This window comes from Eschscholzia californica, unplaced genomic scaffold (genome assembly GCF_041429995.1).
Source record: "Eschscholzia californica isolate CP2 unplaced genomic scaffold, dmEscCali1.0.p SCAF_2, whole genome shotgun sequence".
NCBI classification, from domain to species: domain Eukaryota; kingdom Viridiplantae; phylum Streptophyta; class Magnoliopsida; order Ranunculales; family Papaveraceae; genus Eschscholzia; species Eschscholzia californica.
Genome location: NW_028238309.1, coordinates 56,109,204 through 56,127,058, shown reverse-complemented (window position 1 = coordinate 56,127,058; position 17,855 = coordinate 56,109,204). Strand labels below are relative to the sequence as shown.

The 17,855-nt window shown below is 35.0% G+C and overlaps 2 protein-coding genes across 5 annotated transcripts; both read right to left on the bottom strand.

The window, feature by feature from the left end:
- Positions 1-4,182: 4,182 nt before the first annotated feature.
- LOC147559281 (uncharacterized) lies at positions 4,183-9,072 on the bottom strand. Of its 4 annotated transcripts, none has more exons than XM_086661162.1 (9): positions 8,902-9,072; positions 8,334-8,403; positions 7,758-7,986; positions 6,842-7,476; positions 6,133-6,306; positions 5,586-5,702; positions 5,267-5,446; positions 5,112-5,158; positions 4,183-4,681 (listed from the first exon to the last, which is right to left on the bottom strand). In XM_086661162.1, the coding sequence occupies exons 2-9, from the start codon at positions 8,379-8,381 to the stop codon at positions 4,372-4,374; spliced, it is 1,740 nt and encodes a 579-aa protein (XP_086517288.1). In that variant the 5' UTR covers positions 8,382-8,403; positions 8,902-9,072; the 3' UTR covers positions 4,183-4,371. The 4 variants fall into 4 exon arrangements, with proteins under 4 accessions (XP_086517288.1, XP_086517289.1, XP_086517286.1 ...); XM_086661163.1 differs by having other exon boundaries at positions 7,857-7,986; positions 8,902-9,065; XM_086661160.1 differs by having other exon boundaries at positions 8,759-8,903.
- Positions 9,073-10,479: 1,407 nt separating this feature from the next.
- On the bottom strand, positions 10,480-15,841 carry LOC147559280 (DUF21 domain-containing protein At4g14240-like). Its single transcript, XM_086661164.1, has 13 exons — positions 15,439-15,841; positions 14,543-14,619; positions 14,285-14,368; positions 14,069-14,182; positions 13,507-13,590; positions 13,298-13,369; positions 13,147-13,214; positions 12,694-12,781; positions 12,519-12,592; positions 12,079-12,427; positions 11,637-11,683; positions 11,419-11,497; positions 10,480-10,816 (listed from the first exon to the last, which is right to left on the bottom strand). Exons 1-13 carry the CDS (start codon positions 15,668-15,670, stop codon positions 10,709-10,711), a joined length of 1,476 nt encoding a protein of 491 aa, XP_086517290.1. The 5' UTR covers positions 15,671-15,841; the 3' UTR covers positions 10,480-10,708.
- Between the last annotated feature and the right edge of the window lie 2,014 nt (positions 15,842-17,855).

Below are 17,855 nucleotides of genomic sequence, written 5' to 3'. Positions count from 1 at the left end.
ATTAGGACCATCAAGTGGGCCTAGGCCTCACGTGGACAAGGTTCATATCACACGTGACTTGGAGGGTTTTCATTGAATGGCATTATTACCAAACAAAACCTTCAAGTACTTGGTAGGGCTTGCCCTCAACATGATGATGTGACTAAGTGAAGTACTACCCCATCATCACCCACAATAACCAAATAAGAACAATGCAACTACATTAAAATTGGCTTTTATGATGGTAAGAACTATCTTGTTGTCCTCCACTTGTCTATTGTTGATTGGATCTTTTAAGATTCCAATTAAAGAATGACTTGGGGAAGAAGGGGGTAGTGGAGCGGGACTTTCACAGACTTTCACAGATTTTCATAGACAAAATGTCCCGTAGACATTTCAAGACATTTCGGATGAGTTATTATAGACAACATGTGTTCATAGACATTTTCAAGACATTGAGAGTTTGTAGACAAAATGTCTTTATAGACATTTCAAGACATTTGATCCATAGACAAAATGTCCTGGGGACATTTTAAGATCTTGAGTCCATTGACAAAATATGTAATGCATATTATATTTGTGCTAATCAAAGATATATTTTTCGACTTTTGTAGACATCTGTGAATATTTGTAGACATTGATGGACATTTGGTAGACATTTATTATTTTAATATTATTATTATTATTTAATCACATGAAATAATATATTAATACTAACATTTCAAAAATATATTTTTCGACTTTCGTAAACATCTGTGAATATTTGTGGACATTGATGGACATTTGGTAGATATTATTTTAATATTATTATTATTTTTTAATTACATGAAATAATATGTTTATACTAACATTTCAAAAATATATTTTTCGACTTTCGTAGACATCTGTGAATATTTGTGGACATTGATGGACATTTGGTAGACATTTATTATTTTAATATTATTATTATTGTTTAATCACATGAAATAATATATTTATACTAACATTTCAAAAATATATTTTTCGACTTTCGTGAACATCTGTGAATATTTGTGGACATTGATGGACATTTGGTAGACATTTATTATTTTAATATTATTATTGTTTTTTATCACATGATGGACTTCAAATGTCTCTTGTTTTTTGAAAGACATTTTGGCTTCCAAATTTGTCCCAAATCCTTCACAAATTCATCAAACTATGAAGTCCACCAAAGTCTGGGACATATTTTGTCTACAATCGAATGCTTCGGACTTTCATAGACTCTCAAATGTCTGGATTTGAATGCCTCAGACTTTCGTGGACTCTCAAATGTCTCGATTTGAATGCCTCAGACTTTCGTGGACTCTCAAATGTCTCGATTTGAATGCCTCGGACTTTCGCGGACTCTCAAGAGTCCGCGAAAGTCTTGCTCCACTACCCCCCCTAAATCCACACCTAGACCCAACTATCTCTTTAGGTGTTAGATTTTCTTGATATTTTTCGTGTTTAATCAGTAAAAACATAAGTTTATGGTTTTACACGTGGTTTACAGTTTTACGCGTGGGACGGGCCCGTCGAGAGGACATGACAACCAATTAATTAATCTAAAGGTATGTCACCTAGGAAAGTCACATTGAAGGCCATTGAAATTGTAGAAAGATTGTCCTACTATTAGTCTATTAGTTGAAGGGTGCCTCTGGGGAAGATTACATTGAAGGTCATTTCAAGTTGTAGAAAGCTTTTATAGGGTCCCTGAGCTTTTGAAAGGTCTCTCTCTTTGTCTTAACAAGGGCATTGTGGTAGGGTTGTTTGCCCTAAAAGATAAGATCCATCTTAGTTACTTCAAACTGCCTTGTCAAACCCCTGGCTTAACAGGAGAATAGTGTTCTCGTGCCCTACATAGACAATATACATGTGATATTGCGCCATCGGAATGGTACAATGGGCCCGTCCATCGTTATCTATCCGTGTTTGATTAGATACTAGATAACTCAACCATCCATAAATTCAAGGTGGAAGAAAGTTTTGTGATATATTTAGTAAGTAATAATAAAGAAGAAAAGTGAAGTCATGGGTAAGAGATATGATAAGTTGAAGAAAATGGTGAGACAGCAAAAGGGAAAGCTTCATATAATGAGAGTTTGCATTTCTATGCTCTTATGTTGGGATCACAAGTACTCCTAGGAAGCACAAGCCAACATGTAATACTACTAATAGCATTATTTGAGAGGGTTCTCCTTGTGTATTTTATGTATACAATATATTATTTTTGGTAGGCAAACTTTACTTGGTGGGTTCACTTCTTTCTCAACTCTCTCTAGCTATATCAATTGTTAAGAACTATAATTATATTTTGTCAGTATGATAACACTTCAATAGCTCGTACAATACATAAACTCGATTCAAATATAGTTCTTAGGCACTTGGAGTAGGAAAAATGAAATACAGAGAATGTTTTAAGAAATATGAATATCGCCCTTTCTTTTTCCTCCATGAACTAACATTTTTTTGGTAGTTACGTGGTAAAGTTGAGTGGTTTAGGTGTTCATAGGATCACCTAAACTGAATTTTAGGTTTTGTAATATCTTAGTTCCTCCTTAATCTTATCAATATTAGTAGTTAATTTAGTTCTATTCAAGTTAGTTTGTTGGGCTAAAATGCATTTTTAAGCAATGGGCATATCATATATCCCACATGCCATTTCAATGAGGCGGGAATTTCAAATTTGTAAATAGTCCTCTCACTTAGGCGACGGGTTTGCCTTTTTTGTTTTTTGTCGTCTCGCTTTCGTAATGTACCTGCTCCTCCGACTTTTCAACTATTTCTCTTTCTATTTTTCTAGTTTAAGTACAAAATATGAACTTATTTTCTAACCCCAACAAAAAGGTATGGTGTATTGTATTGGTTCGTAACCCTCCTCAAGGGTTCCAGACCCTCAATCAAGTATTTTGCAACCCTCCATGGACGGTCTGAAGCAAGAAACACAGGGGATTTTGCCATTTGTCCTTGCAGTTGTTGCCCTGCTACAACAATGGAGACGAAGGAGCGCATCTCTTCATCTTCATCATTTTCAGCATATCTGATATCTGATAGATTCTCAAATTTGATGGATTTTTTTAGAGAGAAAGGTAAGAGTTGAACATAAAGAAGAGTAAGAACAAAATGGTGGTCGGTGGTGGTCGGTCGTGGTCGGTGGTCGGTGGTCGGTCGTGGTCGGTGGTCGGTGGTCGGTGGTCGAAGACGACTGTAATAGTCAGAGATTGCAGTAATCGAAGTGAGGTGAACATGAAGATTAGAGAGCAAAATACAATGAAGTAAATTTTTGGTGTAGAAGCAATATTTTCTATATCAATATTGATTTACTTAATCTTTAAGTAGACTACTTTGAATGCCCCAAAGTAATTTAAAGATTGTCATAAATTTTAAGTGATATTCAATGTTTTACATGCTTACCAAATCAGACATGAATAGAGGGGGTATAGTTGATGTCATTGTCATTGTCAAACCAAGTTGACACTCAATGGATTCTAATATATTAATCCTTGTCATCTTATACCTAATTGTAGGACCTGACAAGTAGATCCAACAGTGACTAGTGATAGTTCTTTTTTTACAGAATTGACTAGTGATAGTGACTACACATTTTTTACCCACCAAAACATAATTTGTTAAAATTCCTCCCAATCCACTTATCTATTCCTACTATCCCAAATCTTGTTCTCTCCTGTATAAGCCTTACTAGACCATATATACATCAACCAAAACAGTGGTTATTTTATAACCAACAAGTTATGGTACCTATTTTTTGGATGACCTAAATTTTCACAGTGAGGATAGAAATATAACAATGACCAGTCTTCAAATTATCTTGTATTTGACTACTACTTACTAGCACTATTGAATTATAAAGAAAAACAGACAAGGTCTGATATTTTATAAGAAGGGAAAGAACCAAATTGTCTTTGAAAGAATACAAAGATAACATTGATTTGACGGGAACAAGGTTAGAGACTACAAACTAAAAAACGTATTTATCTCATCAAAAAAAAAACTAAAAAATGTATTTTGTGGGTGAAGTGTGCTAGGGAAAACACCTTCGGAATTGTTTTGATAACAATAATAATTATAATTGCAGACTGAGTATTCGTCGAAATATTGACTTTTGTCAGATCGAACAATGATTTTCACCTAAATAATGACTAAACAGCATATACCTTATGCAATATCATTTCAGTGGCCATAGGAACTGAAATATTTTACTTATTTCCATTGATATGTTCGGAAATTTCAATATATAATACCACAATAGCAATCAAAAGCAATATGATCTCTATATTATGAAGTATTCCCCTAAAAAAAGTTGAATCTTGCAAAACTTTTTCTATTTTTTCTATCATGATAGGAGCTTCGCTATTTACCTGTTTCTAAGTTCTAATCTTCAAAGAGATCCCATTCATCATCCGAACCCACATTACTATCATCTTCTGTAACCTTTTTCACAGGACTTTTCGTTTCTGAATGTTCAGAGACTGATGATTCAGGGCTTAACCGTTTTGGTGTCTGAGTGCCCAACTTGCCTTGATCAGATACCCAGTCTGAGATTAGCCCTCTGCTGAATGAAGTTGAAGATGCCAAGAGGAAACTTGTCTGACTTGAAGATAGTGACTTACTGAGTGGAACACGGTCGTCGAATTTTTCTTTAAGAAATTTAACGTCTTGACAAATAACAGCTATCTCTCCTCTGCAGAGAACGAAAAGAAAAATAAAACTTAACGCCGTTATCACATTTCAGTGTTATTGTAAGAGCTTCAATTTTATTTTACAACAAAAAAACTATATGGAAATGCTTGAAATTTTTCGGGTTTTTGATGTCTGATATAATTAAGGAGTATAAGCCAGTGAAGTAACTAAGCAGATGCGTAAAGAGAATGATGCGACTACACATTTCAAAAATACAGCGACAGAACTGTATCCTGAAAATTTGAGCAAGTTTTTCGTTTTGTTCGGTCAGGCACTCTTTACTTGCTACTTGACTTGCTTATGTTACGATATCTATCAAAGACAAACTATTTATCGTTATATAACTCTTTTTGCCCATATTGGTGTTATTTAGGTTTTCTGACTGCTTCAAGCTACGCCTCGCGAAAAGAACGAAAGTAGATAATACTTACTGCAATGTGTCAACAACACGACCACGATCCATGAGGAAGTCCCGCAACTACAACAGAGTAAATTTAGATTAGCATATTTATAAGTTTTCTATCTATTTTATTTCTTTTAGGTTTCAAGCACTATCACTAGTTCTATGCATGACAACTGTTATTACCTTGGCATTCTCCTCTGCTTCTAGTTGTAGTCTTTTCGACTCTTGAACCACTTTTTCCATTATGAGCTCTTGCTCCATAAGTGCCTTCTTTGCGGATTTTTCCTTTTCTTCCTTCTCTTTCTCGGCTGTACTCTTGATTTCTTCAGCAGCTGCTATTCTTGCTTCAAGACTTTGTCTCATCTGCCCAAGAACAAAACATAAGGTCATATTCTAGTATAAGTTACTGGTGCTATATCCAAATGTGGCTATGTTGAAAAAAGAATTTTCTTCATGCAAATTGGTACAAAGCTTATATGAACTTATAGTAATGTCAAGGCACCTCATCAAGAACTGCAAGAGATTTATCCCTTTCCTCTGACAAATTAACTACACGAGATTGAAGTTCCCGTGCTTCAGTAGCTAGAATGGCCTTCTCTCCGTAAACTTCCCCAGCATGCTGCAGAAAACCAGGAGATCGTTTAATTAACTCATCCAATACCATAAATTATATAATTTAATCAGGAACGCATCAAATTTTAATCCTTAGAGGATATTCTGTACAACAAAGTTTACAAGAATGAAAGCAGGAAGGCCTAACGAAGGAGGTTTATAATGAACTTTAGTGAAATCTGGCTTTTTTTTTCCCTTTCTTGTTACTTTAGAATCATCGACAAGGATTAAGTATCTTCCTTATGATACTAATATTACAGTCCTATCTACTAAATAAATGTGCATGTTCGTGAAAGTAAGTTCTGAATCATCGAATTAAGAGTCTATGGGCGAATAGAACATACACGTAAACTATGATTCTTTTACTTCGTTAAATATTTAGTTCAAGCTACAAAAATAAATATCAGCAAGAGCAAGGCATGAGGAGTAAGCAAAACCATGTCATTTGCAGTTTTTGCATGCTGCAGCATTTGACTGAGCTCTTCCACTTTGACAAGGATGTCTAACCCTCCCTTCTCTGCTTCATCTTTGACATTTTCAGCTTCTTTCTCCTGAAGTTCCACTTTTTTCATCATGTTGATGACGGTTTCCATAGCTGAAAACAGAGTTTGCTGCACCATTTCAAAAAAACATGTTCATGCAGGCAAAGATTAAATCATGTCGAGTGATTGAAACCTTAAGCTGGAACACGAACAAAACTTACCAAATACATTTATCAATCGAAATAAAATAGAAAATGAACAAGACTACAACAGTAATCTAAAAAATTCCAAGTCAGAATAACATTAATCTCTTTCTGCAAAGATATCTAACCCTGATCAATTGCATCCATTCAGCCAATGTGGCCAATTGCGCATTCGTCACTACTTACTAAATCCTGCTAATTAGTAGTAACAGTCAGTTCATGTGCCTACGTGAGTTTCAACTAATAGTTATGCTCGTTTTTAACGCTAGTGGCCTGTGTCATCTGGTTCACTTTTGTTGTTTGGCACATTATTTCACAGAAAGCTCAACTGCAAGAGAAGACTTGAGGGAAAATGCAGTCAATTTGAGCTTTAGTAGATAACTATACCACTTCCAAGAAGTCAAGACCACTAGCAATACCAAAACATTAATTTACATCAGAAAGCATCGCATGAATAGTACCTTATTACTTTTTGCATCTTCAATAGCATCTTCGAGAAGGTCCATTCTACAAATTTGGGTAGATTGTGTAACTACCGTAGCAGAGGAATAATCATTTTCAATGTTCATTTCAAAATCAGAGATAGCATTCTCCAACGAACCCCTTGAACCTGATTCATGTTCTACAAGATCTGCAAGATCTTCGTTACCAGCTAATGAGTCCTGCAATGAACTACTTGGCACATCTTCAAATCTCAATGTGTTCTCTTGACATGATCGAAGCTCGTCACTCTTGCCGGGTTCACAAGAACCATCAGCTACTTGTTGAATTTCCTGTATACTATCAAGAAGAGCGTCACTACAACTATCTGACATGACAGTCTCTTCATGTATCGTAGAGTTTGATGTTGAATATGAGCTCTCAAGTAACCCAGAAGATAGCATCTCTTGATTGCTTGATGAGGGTCTCTCTTCATTATCTTCGAACACCTGATCAGTATCATCTCTGTCAACAATATTTGTAGCTGAAAAAACATCTATAGGCTCATCTAGACATGTAGAATCACTACAAGGAGCACCAGTATGGCAATTTTCACTAGATTTTTCACTTGCTAGAGTTCCTGGTGTCAAGGGAGTGCTTGTTGTTGCTTCGTCACCTGCAACCATAAAGATGTGATTCTATTAACTTGGCATTCCTTTTCATATGATTTTTCAAAAACGAAAAAATTTGTAAGATTAAATAACCCACTAAAACACTAGATCCCCTTTAAAAATTCTCATGTTAAATAAGTACTAACTTTAATCCAACAAAAAACAGCATTAGAATAGTTCTTACGAAGCTAAGAACAAACACAACAAAAAGTATTAAGGTGCATATTATGCCATCTCAATTAAGCAATAAAATAAGGAGCTTTTCAAACGAAGATGAAAATTTTACTTCCTCCAACTGATGGGTTTTTTAAATCCTCGATTTCACGGGAAGGATCTGGGGCGTTTAATGAACTGCTGCCAGAGATAGGATGATCATCTGTACTACCATTGATAGGACGAGATGCCTCCATCTGCTTGCTTACGAAGGGGAGAATCTCAGAAACAACCGCTTCCACGGCTCCATCAGCATCCTTGGAGTGTTCAAATGCCACAGCCTTTAGTAGGCGAACATCGACCTACACACGAAATAAAAAATTGTCGTCTTAGTCATGTTTGTCAGCAAAACATAAAACATTATGATAATAAAGCGTGAAACTCCAAAAAACCATAGCCATTAAAACTTTCCCATAACTGCCCTAAACCCTAAGTACAGAGTTTAAGAACTTTCCACGTAACCCCTAATCCAAAAAAGACGATGGGGCGCTGTCGTTTGTTTGGAACCACGATAAACAAGAATTTACTGAGAGAATCACAGTTCACGGTAACAGAGATCACAAATTACGCACTAAACTTCAAAGCCAAGCACAAATAATTGAATTCTAAGATAAACTACTCCATTGTTTATAAAGTTTTAACTATATACCTGTGGAAATATCTCTTGCAGTAATTTATACACTAAACTGAACCCCATTGAAGAAAAATAGTAGCTGAAACTGCATAAAACATGTATGATAACCGTATTAGAGCTGATAATCAATCACCATTCACTAACAACAACGGTTTGATAAAAAAAACAAATAACAAAAACCCTAGATTCTACACCTCAGGTCCTCTCATATACCCAAAATCACGATAATTCACTAATGACCCGCAATAATTCTAGCTCAAATTACAGTAATCTTACTATAAAAACATCAAATTCCAAGATGAAACCCTAAAAAATCTAATTCATCCATGAAAACGATCACAATATATGAAAAAAAATCTGATTGGAATTGAATAAAATATAGCTCAATTGGAAAATCAATGAATTGGAAGAAAATAGGATGGAGAAAGAAGAAATCTAACCGTGAGAAAAACGTGCGAAATGTCAAACAAATCGCAATAAATAAAACAATATATGAACTAATAAAATCAGTGAAATTATCGAACATAATGAACAGAAAAAACCGTGGATTTGTTGGATGATGAATAAATTTAGGGCAACTTACTTGATTCCTTCTCTTCCAAGTAATTTTAGAGAGAGAAGAAGAGATGAGGTCAAAACCAGTTGTTTGCGGAATAGAACTAGTTTAATATCCCCCAAATCTTAGGGGGTAAATTCGGTATTTATGAGAAGATATTAATTGCACTTCGATTTACGAAAGGATCGAATAAAAATCATGCATGTGGAAGTTGGAACAATCTATTCAAGGGTTAATTCTCGTTTAACTCCCAAAAGTTAACTAACTTGCTTGTTTGATCCCTATGATTGATAAACTAACAAGAACAATTTAGGGGACTTGGGGAATTGGTCCAAGAAATCAGGGTAATAAGGATCAGGTCCATAACGTCCGAATTAAATTAGTTGCAGGCACGAAAAGATAAGTTCATAGTGAAAAAATATGTCATGCTTTAAGTACTTTTGTGCTTCAATGCATAAACTCGATTTTATGTAAGATGTTTCTCATTTATATAGCACATATTGTTAGACGTATCATGCACATAACGTTATACACTTTACACTGTACACAACCCATTTTTTTCACTAACAAAAATGTGATTGAAGTTCTTAACTTTTTTGTTGTCAAAATCGCAACATTTGACACTTGTGCACAAAAGCAGGTGTGGTAACTGCAAATGTCATCGTATCGAACAAAAATACTATTATATAATGTATTCTTTTATGATGAGTCACCTGATATTGTGTGTATGACATAGACTTCATGTGCCTGAACGTTAACACATCACTGGCACTACATATTTTACCTTTTGATCACTGAAATGTGATATTTTCACACCGAAACCTAATTTTTTGCCCTTAGTATACGTTCTTCTTTTAGGGCCAAGAGATAGGATTCAGCTAAAATCATCTCGGATTCCAAAATGGGCCTAAGATCCACGCTGGAACAATATTAGTTTCAGTTAATTTTTTTTGGAATTAACTGAAACTACAATCGATCCACGAATTCTTGTTTATTTCCTTTTGTGGGCTAAATGCATATAAATGGATTTTAGGACTATATTCCCTTACAAAAATCTATAAGAGAGTTTCAATTTGGTGAAAAACCCACTTAACCAAACCACATTAGAGCATCTCATGTGGACGACTCAGTTCTTTATATTTCAGAGTGCCACATATAATATCTAGAATTTTTGTTTAAAAACCATCACTAGTGGAACACTACTTAGGACTCAACGATGATGTGGAAGTATTTAGTTTATAGATCCTTAATCTTCTGAAGATCTTTAAAAGTGTCTTGTAGTGATTCATTTCCTGCAATATAGTTTGCTCCTGATGACCTTGTTAGAGTTGGAGCTGCGAGCTCGGCCTAAGTCTGTAAGCCCTCAAGAACTAAGTGCATCCTCTCTCCCCCTAAGGGTCGTTCTATCTTTTTACTTTTCTGTCTCAAAAATTCCCTTCGGAATCTGCCTCTATACTTCTCTGTAATTCATATCCATTGAGTTACCCTATCCTCTTAATTTAGACTAACCTAGAGAAAACCAAGAGATAATAAACTTCTCTAGTTCTCTGCTGAGGGTTGGGTCTGACAGCAACCTAAGAGTTGATTTAAGGGACACTACAAACATGAAATATAAAAAAGTTTCTTTCTTTAAATAAAAAAATTATTGTTGTTCTTCAATGAAATCAAAGAATGATTACACAATACACCCATTCCAAATGCAATTGGATTCGGTTTGAACATCTCATATTATACATAAAAATTTTGACAAGAATGTTACATAGAGATTAGTTTAGAACACGAAGAGAGAACGGAGTCTGCAGATTGTAGATTTTAAACCAAAGTTGAACCATCCTCAATAGACATGTGCAAGAAGAGGATCCTTGAGACTCCCTTGTCTAATCGAATTTGGATCATCCTCGGAACCTATCTTTGGTGTTGGTCCTTGCTTGTTTAAACCGCCCTGAAAAAAAAAAAAAAAGAGTAAGCTTCAATTATTACTAGAATCATATACACAGTGAGTGTGAACAAATATTGAAGATCCCAGTATCGCCCTTTTCGATCAGCTTCTTTAATTTTTCCTTATTCCTGGGGGTATTTTAGTTGTAGACCAAGAGGTTCTTAAAGTGTGTACAAATGTCGAGAAGAGTCGGAGGCTTACACCATAGTGCTGCCTCCAAGTTACATTTAGCCTTACCAGAGCAAACCACCTAAAAACTGAATACGCTTTCAAACATTTCTTACAAAATTTGTGTGATGTGGGACTTGAGAAAGCAAAAAAATCAAAATATCGGGTGATTATCTTCCTATTAGTTTTGGTACAATGTTACTCTCCATGCTTTAGTGAAGCTTATCCATTAACAATCTATTCTACCATACTTAGGAGAGACATTTTGTTCCTTTAATTTAGTGAAGTTGTGAATGTTTTTAGGCTTAAAATTTGTTTCAAAACCTTTTGATCTCCTTACGTTTCTTAGTTAGCAATTGATTTTTTTCCTATAAATGGCAAGGAAAAGAGATGTAAAAGAAGAAGATCAAAAGTTGTTAAGAAATGTTGCCACGTACTATTCCTTTCTGAGTGATCCTTCGAATTGATGGGCTTCGTGCGAGTGAAGAAGCAGCAGCTGCTGCAACAACACGTATCCTGAGAAGAAACACATGGGAGGATTACTATTTTAAACTAAAAGTTCACTACTAAAGAGAAGGAGAAAAATTCTCATGCAATCACTCGTTCATCGTCAATTTGTCATGATAGTAAAATAAAACATCTTTAATCCGGTTACCTTTTATGTACGTCAACAAACTCATCCGTCTCATCTACAATCTCTTCCTGCATCAGTATAGAGCCATATTAGTATTTTATATAAGATTAGAGTTTGAATAGAGTTAGTAGACACACAAATATATATATATATATATATATATATCCACGCACACATAAGTCTTATGTTAGATAATGAGCACAGAGGTGAATAAATTGTATAATCCCAAGTATGCTAAAATCTGCCAATCTTCCAAAAATGTCCAAAAAAGTGATTGTAGTGATTGATGCCAATGCATATAACTTTTTTCTCAGCTATTTTGTGTTGCAGAATGCTGCTCTAAAGAGATTAAAATTGTCTTGAAATAAAACAGCTCACTGGTTGGAGATTCCAGATTGAAGAACATGCATGCACGAGAGGAGAGAACAATGGAATTTAAGAACTGGAGTGCCATGTTGATTACCTGCAGAAGCTCTTCAAATACATCTTCCAAGGTGATGATACCAATCACTTCACCATCTTCAATATCTTCAGCATACACATTTGTTCCGTCTCTTTGTTGGAATGAAACCGGGTTGTTTGTTTTGATTGGACTTGGAAGTTTTTGAATGTCGATAGCAACTGACTCTGTCTTTTTATCCTGCTTGGGGGGCAAATCAGATGGTAATTTAGAATCCCCTGAAACTACTTTGCTTTCACCCAGTTTTTCTCCATTTGCTTGTTTACGTTTAGTCTTCACCACAGCTGCCATATGACTACTTCCATTTTGAAACTCATTCAAAATGTCATACAGAGGCATGTCTGCTGGAACCCTGAGAAATACTCCATGAACAAACATTATAAATATCTAGATGTAAGTTCAGGAACTGAAAACAAGAACAATAAACAAAGGAATGAGAAAACCGTGGAATTCTTCGGATAGAAACAGCACCAACTTGTGTCTCTGATTCAGCCCGTATTGTGAGAAGACTTTTCACCTATAATTTCGAAAGTGGAATCAGCTGAGTTACATTCAATCCTTACAATTTCCACATTCTGAATATTGACAAACAAAAGAAGTCATATATTCGGCACAAACCAGTAGAAGTCCAATAATATTTTTTGGATTCCCAGAATACACAGGAACTCGACTATGGCCTCGAGCTATAATCTTTCCCATTGCCTCCCTGAGATATAAAATTAGCAACAATTACGTATGTCATGTCTCCCTGCTTCAGATTATATCAATGGAAACACTATACAACTGATAAAGAAAAATAAGTAAAGAAATTCAAGGCACTATCTTAGAACATACACTTGTAGAAGGGGATATTAACATTTATCAAAAGCACATTGAACTTGGTAATGAGGATTTGATTTAAATTGATTTATAATATGAAGCACCAATTTCCTTAAGAAACTTTTATTTAAAAATCATGCCGTGTTTAGCATGGTAGGAACATGAAGATATTTCATGTTACACTAAAAGAGAAATTATTAAGGATCAAATGTAATGGTGAAGTAAAAGAAATTCTTGTAACTATTCACTCACCAGTCCAATTTGGAGTTGACGTCTAACGAAAATGTCGACTCAATTGGAGTCATAGCCTCTTCTGCAGTCTGTATCAAAGAAAAATATATGCTTAGTTAAGATTTCAGAGAAGAAACGAACTTCTGAAACAAGGATCCATCCAAACAAATACCTTTTCAGTTAAATCCAGTGCGCCGCTAATAATTGTTGTCTCGTCATGTGTGAGTTCCCCTCCTTTACCAGCCTAAAAATGGAAAAACCAGATGACTTTTTCACATGAATAAAGTTTAAGAGGACAGATCAAGTAATATTCTGATATTACTTGTTAGTCTCTGACCACTCAAAACTCCCCACTTAAATTTGAAGTCCAGCTACCCTTACCGCTTGGCTATGGATAGAGACAAGTGCTTTCAACTGAGACCGCCGAAAAAGTGCTTCGTTGTGTCCTAGCAGCAAATCTAGAATCTAAAAGTAAATTTAGATAGAGTCAATTAGTCATCAACAGTATGCAAATGACAAGATGATGAAGATATTAATACAGATCATAAAAGTATAGTCAACGACTTCATGCAAGTTTATCATGTTCCTTCTAAATCATAAAGGGGTAACAAATAAAAGCAAGTTCAGCTTTGAGAAGTTCGAAAAAAAAATTATTCTTAACACAGGATAAACGTACGGGACAAGGAAATTCTATTAAGGAGGTTGTTTTATCCCTCAATAGTCGAATGGATGAGTTGACACAGGCTGATAACGAAAGCCTTGAAATTATTTGAAACCTTTCAAGCCTGTCTAATGAGGGCCATTAGTGGGATGGTCTAATCCTTTGAATGGGTCTCTACAGGATCAAAAGTGGTAAAATATTCGAATTCAACATGATACTAGCTATTTGGTATGCATTGTTTTAAATGCTTTTGAAATCTGACAATCACTTTATGGATATTACCTTCCCAATCGGATAAGCAATTGGATAACAAATTATCATCAAAACACGGACAAGCCATACAACATTTGCACCCACAGAGAGTCCATATCTTGTGCATATTGCTTGAGGAATAACCTGAAACCACATTAAATAACGATGAACTTATGTTCTTGCCGGTACACCTTTATAATTCTAGCTTAAGAGTCAAAGCTTAATTAGCTCGATAATAAGATTTACCTCTCCAAAGAATAGAACAAATGTTACAGATAATACGATAGCAACAAATGGATGGAATATCTTATCCAAGTAGATAGGGAGGGCCTGTATCACCAAACAATGGACAAATACAATAAGACGATGAATAAAAATAAAAATGAAAAAAAATCATCGAATGAAGTCAATAACAACTTCAAAACTAAACTTTCAAATAATGTATCAATTCTATTTCCTGTGTTTTAATCCTCGTCAAAGACAAAAATTAAAGAGGCTGCTTACCTCCATGGCGCATGCGTTACAGAAAAGCAAAGTAACAAGAAGTTGGTGTTGCTTTTTAACGACCGGAAGGATAGCCGCTGCATAGTAGGTTAAAGTAATTAGAAATTGGGCAACATTACAATATAGAACTAACTGAAATCAAATGGTAGAGTTGAGAAATAAATAATAAGAACTTAAGAATGACAAGACTCGGCAATATCAGATATCTCTACCTTGATTTTGCATATATTGTAGGTTCAAATTGTATGCATTCCTAAAATGATTATATATACAATGTGTGAGCTTAGAGAATGGATGGGATTCAATATCAACCCTAATTTTTTAAACGAATTGGAAGGCTGATTTTGAAAAAAAAAAAAAGTATCTATGAGAAACCCATTATCTTCTCTAAACTACATTACCTGTTATTAACGAGAAAATTAAGAGAGAACGATGGAATTTTTATTGCATAAATCAAGAGCTTAATAACCCGGAGCTAAACTAAAAGCACACAACTTTTGAAAAAGAATCCCAACCACAAGGTCAAATTAGATAAAAAGATCACAACTTTTGTCCTCTCTCAATTAAAACAAGAAACAGAATTATCATGAATTCATGATACTTCCTCTGTTACTCAAACTTCAAACAAAATGAAAAGAAAAACCCTAAATTCCAAACCTCTTAACAATCAAATTACATGAAAGTAATACCACATTACAAAATTAAAATCAGTTTTCAATGATCAAATCAGAAAAATCAAATACAAACAGAATTCATCTATCACATTGTCTACCCAAATCTCAAACTAAATGATATTATGACAAATTCATATTAAATTGCATAATCTCCTTCAGCTATGAATGATCAAAAACAAAATTTAAAAAGATTACGAAGAAGATCAACGTAAGATAACGAACCTGCTTGTTTCTTCTCTTGAGGTGTTCCACTTCTTTGAAGAATTTCTAGGTCAACAAGACTAAGTGACATTAAACCTAAAGTAAGACCAGACATAATTCCTGCAAAGAGAACGAGTATACAAGAAACACCAGCATAGGTATACCAACGTAACGATCCAAATGGTTCTGTTTCATGAAGAAGCTCCATTGTTGCTATCCTAATTAGGGCTAGGGCATTAATCGACGACAACATTTTCGATTTACAGACTCTCTCTCTCTCTCTCTCTCTCTCTCTCTCTCTCAAAAGTTGGGAGAGACAGAAATGATGATTGAATATGAGACAAACGGTTTTTAGAAGGAAGAGGCTTCTTCCAATTTTCTTTCGAGTTTCTCACGTCTGAGACAAATTTGCTGTTTGATGGTTGTTGAATTTTTTGATGGTTTAAATTTTAAACCCTTGGATTCAATCGGGTCGATCGGATACTACTCGATACTAGCTCATGGGCTCGCATGGCTCGACTGTAATGAGCAGGGCAAACAGATAGAGTAGTGGTGTCAAACAGGTTGGCTGGCCTGCCCTGCTTGTCCAAGTTCCGTCCTCGACGGCCCACAAGCGAGTTCCCCACCTGCACCCATGGGGTAGACAGGCCGGCGGTTCTGCCTTTAAAAGTTAAAACAAATATATTGGTCCATGCTCGATTCCTTGCCTGTTTAGTCACGGTCATGTTGATCCACAAAAAATGCAGACCTCAAACTAGAGAGGAAAATTATAAGGCCTAAAATCTGGGTCAAAATATCAAATGAAGCCCAAACCGGAATAATGATGCAAAAAAAAACCCAAAAGTTGAAATTACAAAACATTTTTGAAAATTTCTGAACAAAACACCGTTTGCTCTCAACAATTTTGTATCTGCTCTCAACAATTTTGTAAATGTATGAACAAATTTGTTTTTGTTCACACATAATTAAGAACATAATTATATATGTTGTCATAGTTTCAAAAGTGTTGTCAACGGTTTCAAAAGTGTGTTGGGTGCTAAGGAAGATTATGGATTTATATAACTTGATAAAAGATATTTGATTGCTAGATAACTTAATTTTTTCCTGATTTTTCTAACTTGTTTTTTTTTTGCTTGATCAACAACATTACAAAACACCTCTATTTATAGTAGAGGATTTAGCACATCTAGCAAAGCCTAGAGACTTCCACATTGGAACTTACAAGTCATAGTCTAAGCTTATCTCTAGTCTAAACTTATCTCTAGTCAAACTTCTCTAGACCCATCTATCTTGAAGACCACCACAACTCATTTACTCTCCTCTAGATTTTTCTAACACACTTAGAAATTACAAATTACATTTTTTAACACCCCTTCTTAATTTGTAATTTGCATGTAGTTCTTGAACTTGAGAAATTTTTCCGTTGTAATAGCTTTTGTGAAGATGTCGGCCCATTGCTCATTGGTGTTGACAAATTGAAGTTGAATTTCTTCTTGTTGTACCAAATTGCGAATGAAATGATGACGAAGTTCAATATGCTTTGTGCGGTTGTGAAAAACTGGATTTTTCGTCATTGCTATTGCGGATATATTGTCACAATAGATAGTTGTCGGACCTTGTTCCTTTTGAAATAAATCTTCTAGAATTCTCCTTATCCAAACGACTTCACATGATGCATCGGTAGCGGCAATATACTCAGCCTCCGCGGATGATAAAGCAATAGTCTTTTGCTTTTTTGATGCCCAAGCAATAACTTTAGATCCCAACTTAAAAACATATCCGGACGTACTTTTCCTATCATCAAGAGAACCAGCCCAATCACTGTCAGTAAAACCCACTAATTTTTTTTCATCTTCAGTCACATATTTTATTCCATGGTTTTTTGTTCCTTGAATGTAGCGTAAAATACGCTTGGCAGCGGCAAAGTGAATTTTACTCGGCTCACTCATGAATCTAGAGATGAGACTGACGGGATAAACAATATCTGGCCTTGTATTTGTTAGATAAATAAGAGACCCAACCAAACTTCGATAAATTTTAGGATCGACCTTAGGTGCTCCGTCATTTAATTGCAATTTTTCATTTACACCAATAGGTGTAGCAACAGGCTTGCAATTTGACATTTGAAATCTTTTTAATAGGTCTTTAACATATTTCTCTTGGGAAATAAGGATTTCTCCTTTTGATTGACGAACTTGAATTCTGAGAAAGTATTTCATGAGACCCAAATCTGTCATCTCATATTCCTTCATCATGGATTTCTTGAATTCTTAACCATCCTTAGATTTGTGCCTGTAAAAATTAGATCATCTACATATAAACAGACAATTAGAAAATTATTTCCTTCTTTCTTCACATATAAAGATGGTTCACTTTTGCTTTTGTGAAAATTATTTTGCTGAAAATATCCGTCAATTTTACTATTCCATGCTCGGGGG

What these genes read in the sequence shown, in the direction of transcription:
- LOC147559281 (XM_086661160.1), bottom strand. Translation starts at nt 8,844, where the DNA reads ATGTTCGATAATTTCACTGATTTTATTAGTTCATATATTGTTTTATTT. An exon ending in TTTCGCACGTTTTTCTCACG is followed by an intron (nt 8,404 to 8,758) that starts GTTAGATTTCTT and finishes TGTTTTATGCAG; the next exon opens with TTTCAGCTACTATTTTTCTT. An exon ending in AAGATGCAAAAAGTAATAAG is followed by an intron (nt 6,307 to 6,841) that starts GTACTATTCATG and finishes GAAATGGTGCAG; the next exon opens with CAAACTCTGTTTTCAGCTAT.
- LOC147559280 (XM_086661164.1), bottom strand. Translation starts at nt 15,670, where the DNA reads ATGTTGTCGTCGATTAATGCCCTAGCCCTAATTAGGATAGCAACAATG. An exon ending in TCTCTATCCATAGCCAAGCG is followed by an intron (nt 13,370 to 13,506) that starts GTAAGGGTAGCT and finishes TTCCATTTTTAG; the next exon opens with GCTGGTAAAGGAGGGGAACT. An exon ending in TCTATCCGAAGAATTCCACG is followed by an intron (nt 12,428 to 12,518) that starts GTTTTCTCATTC and finishes AGTATTTCTCAG; the next exon opens with GGTTCCAGCAGACATGCCTC.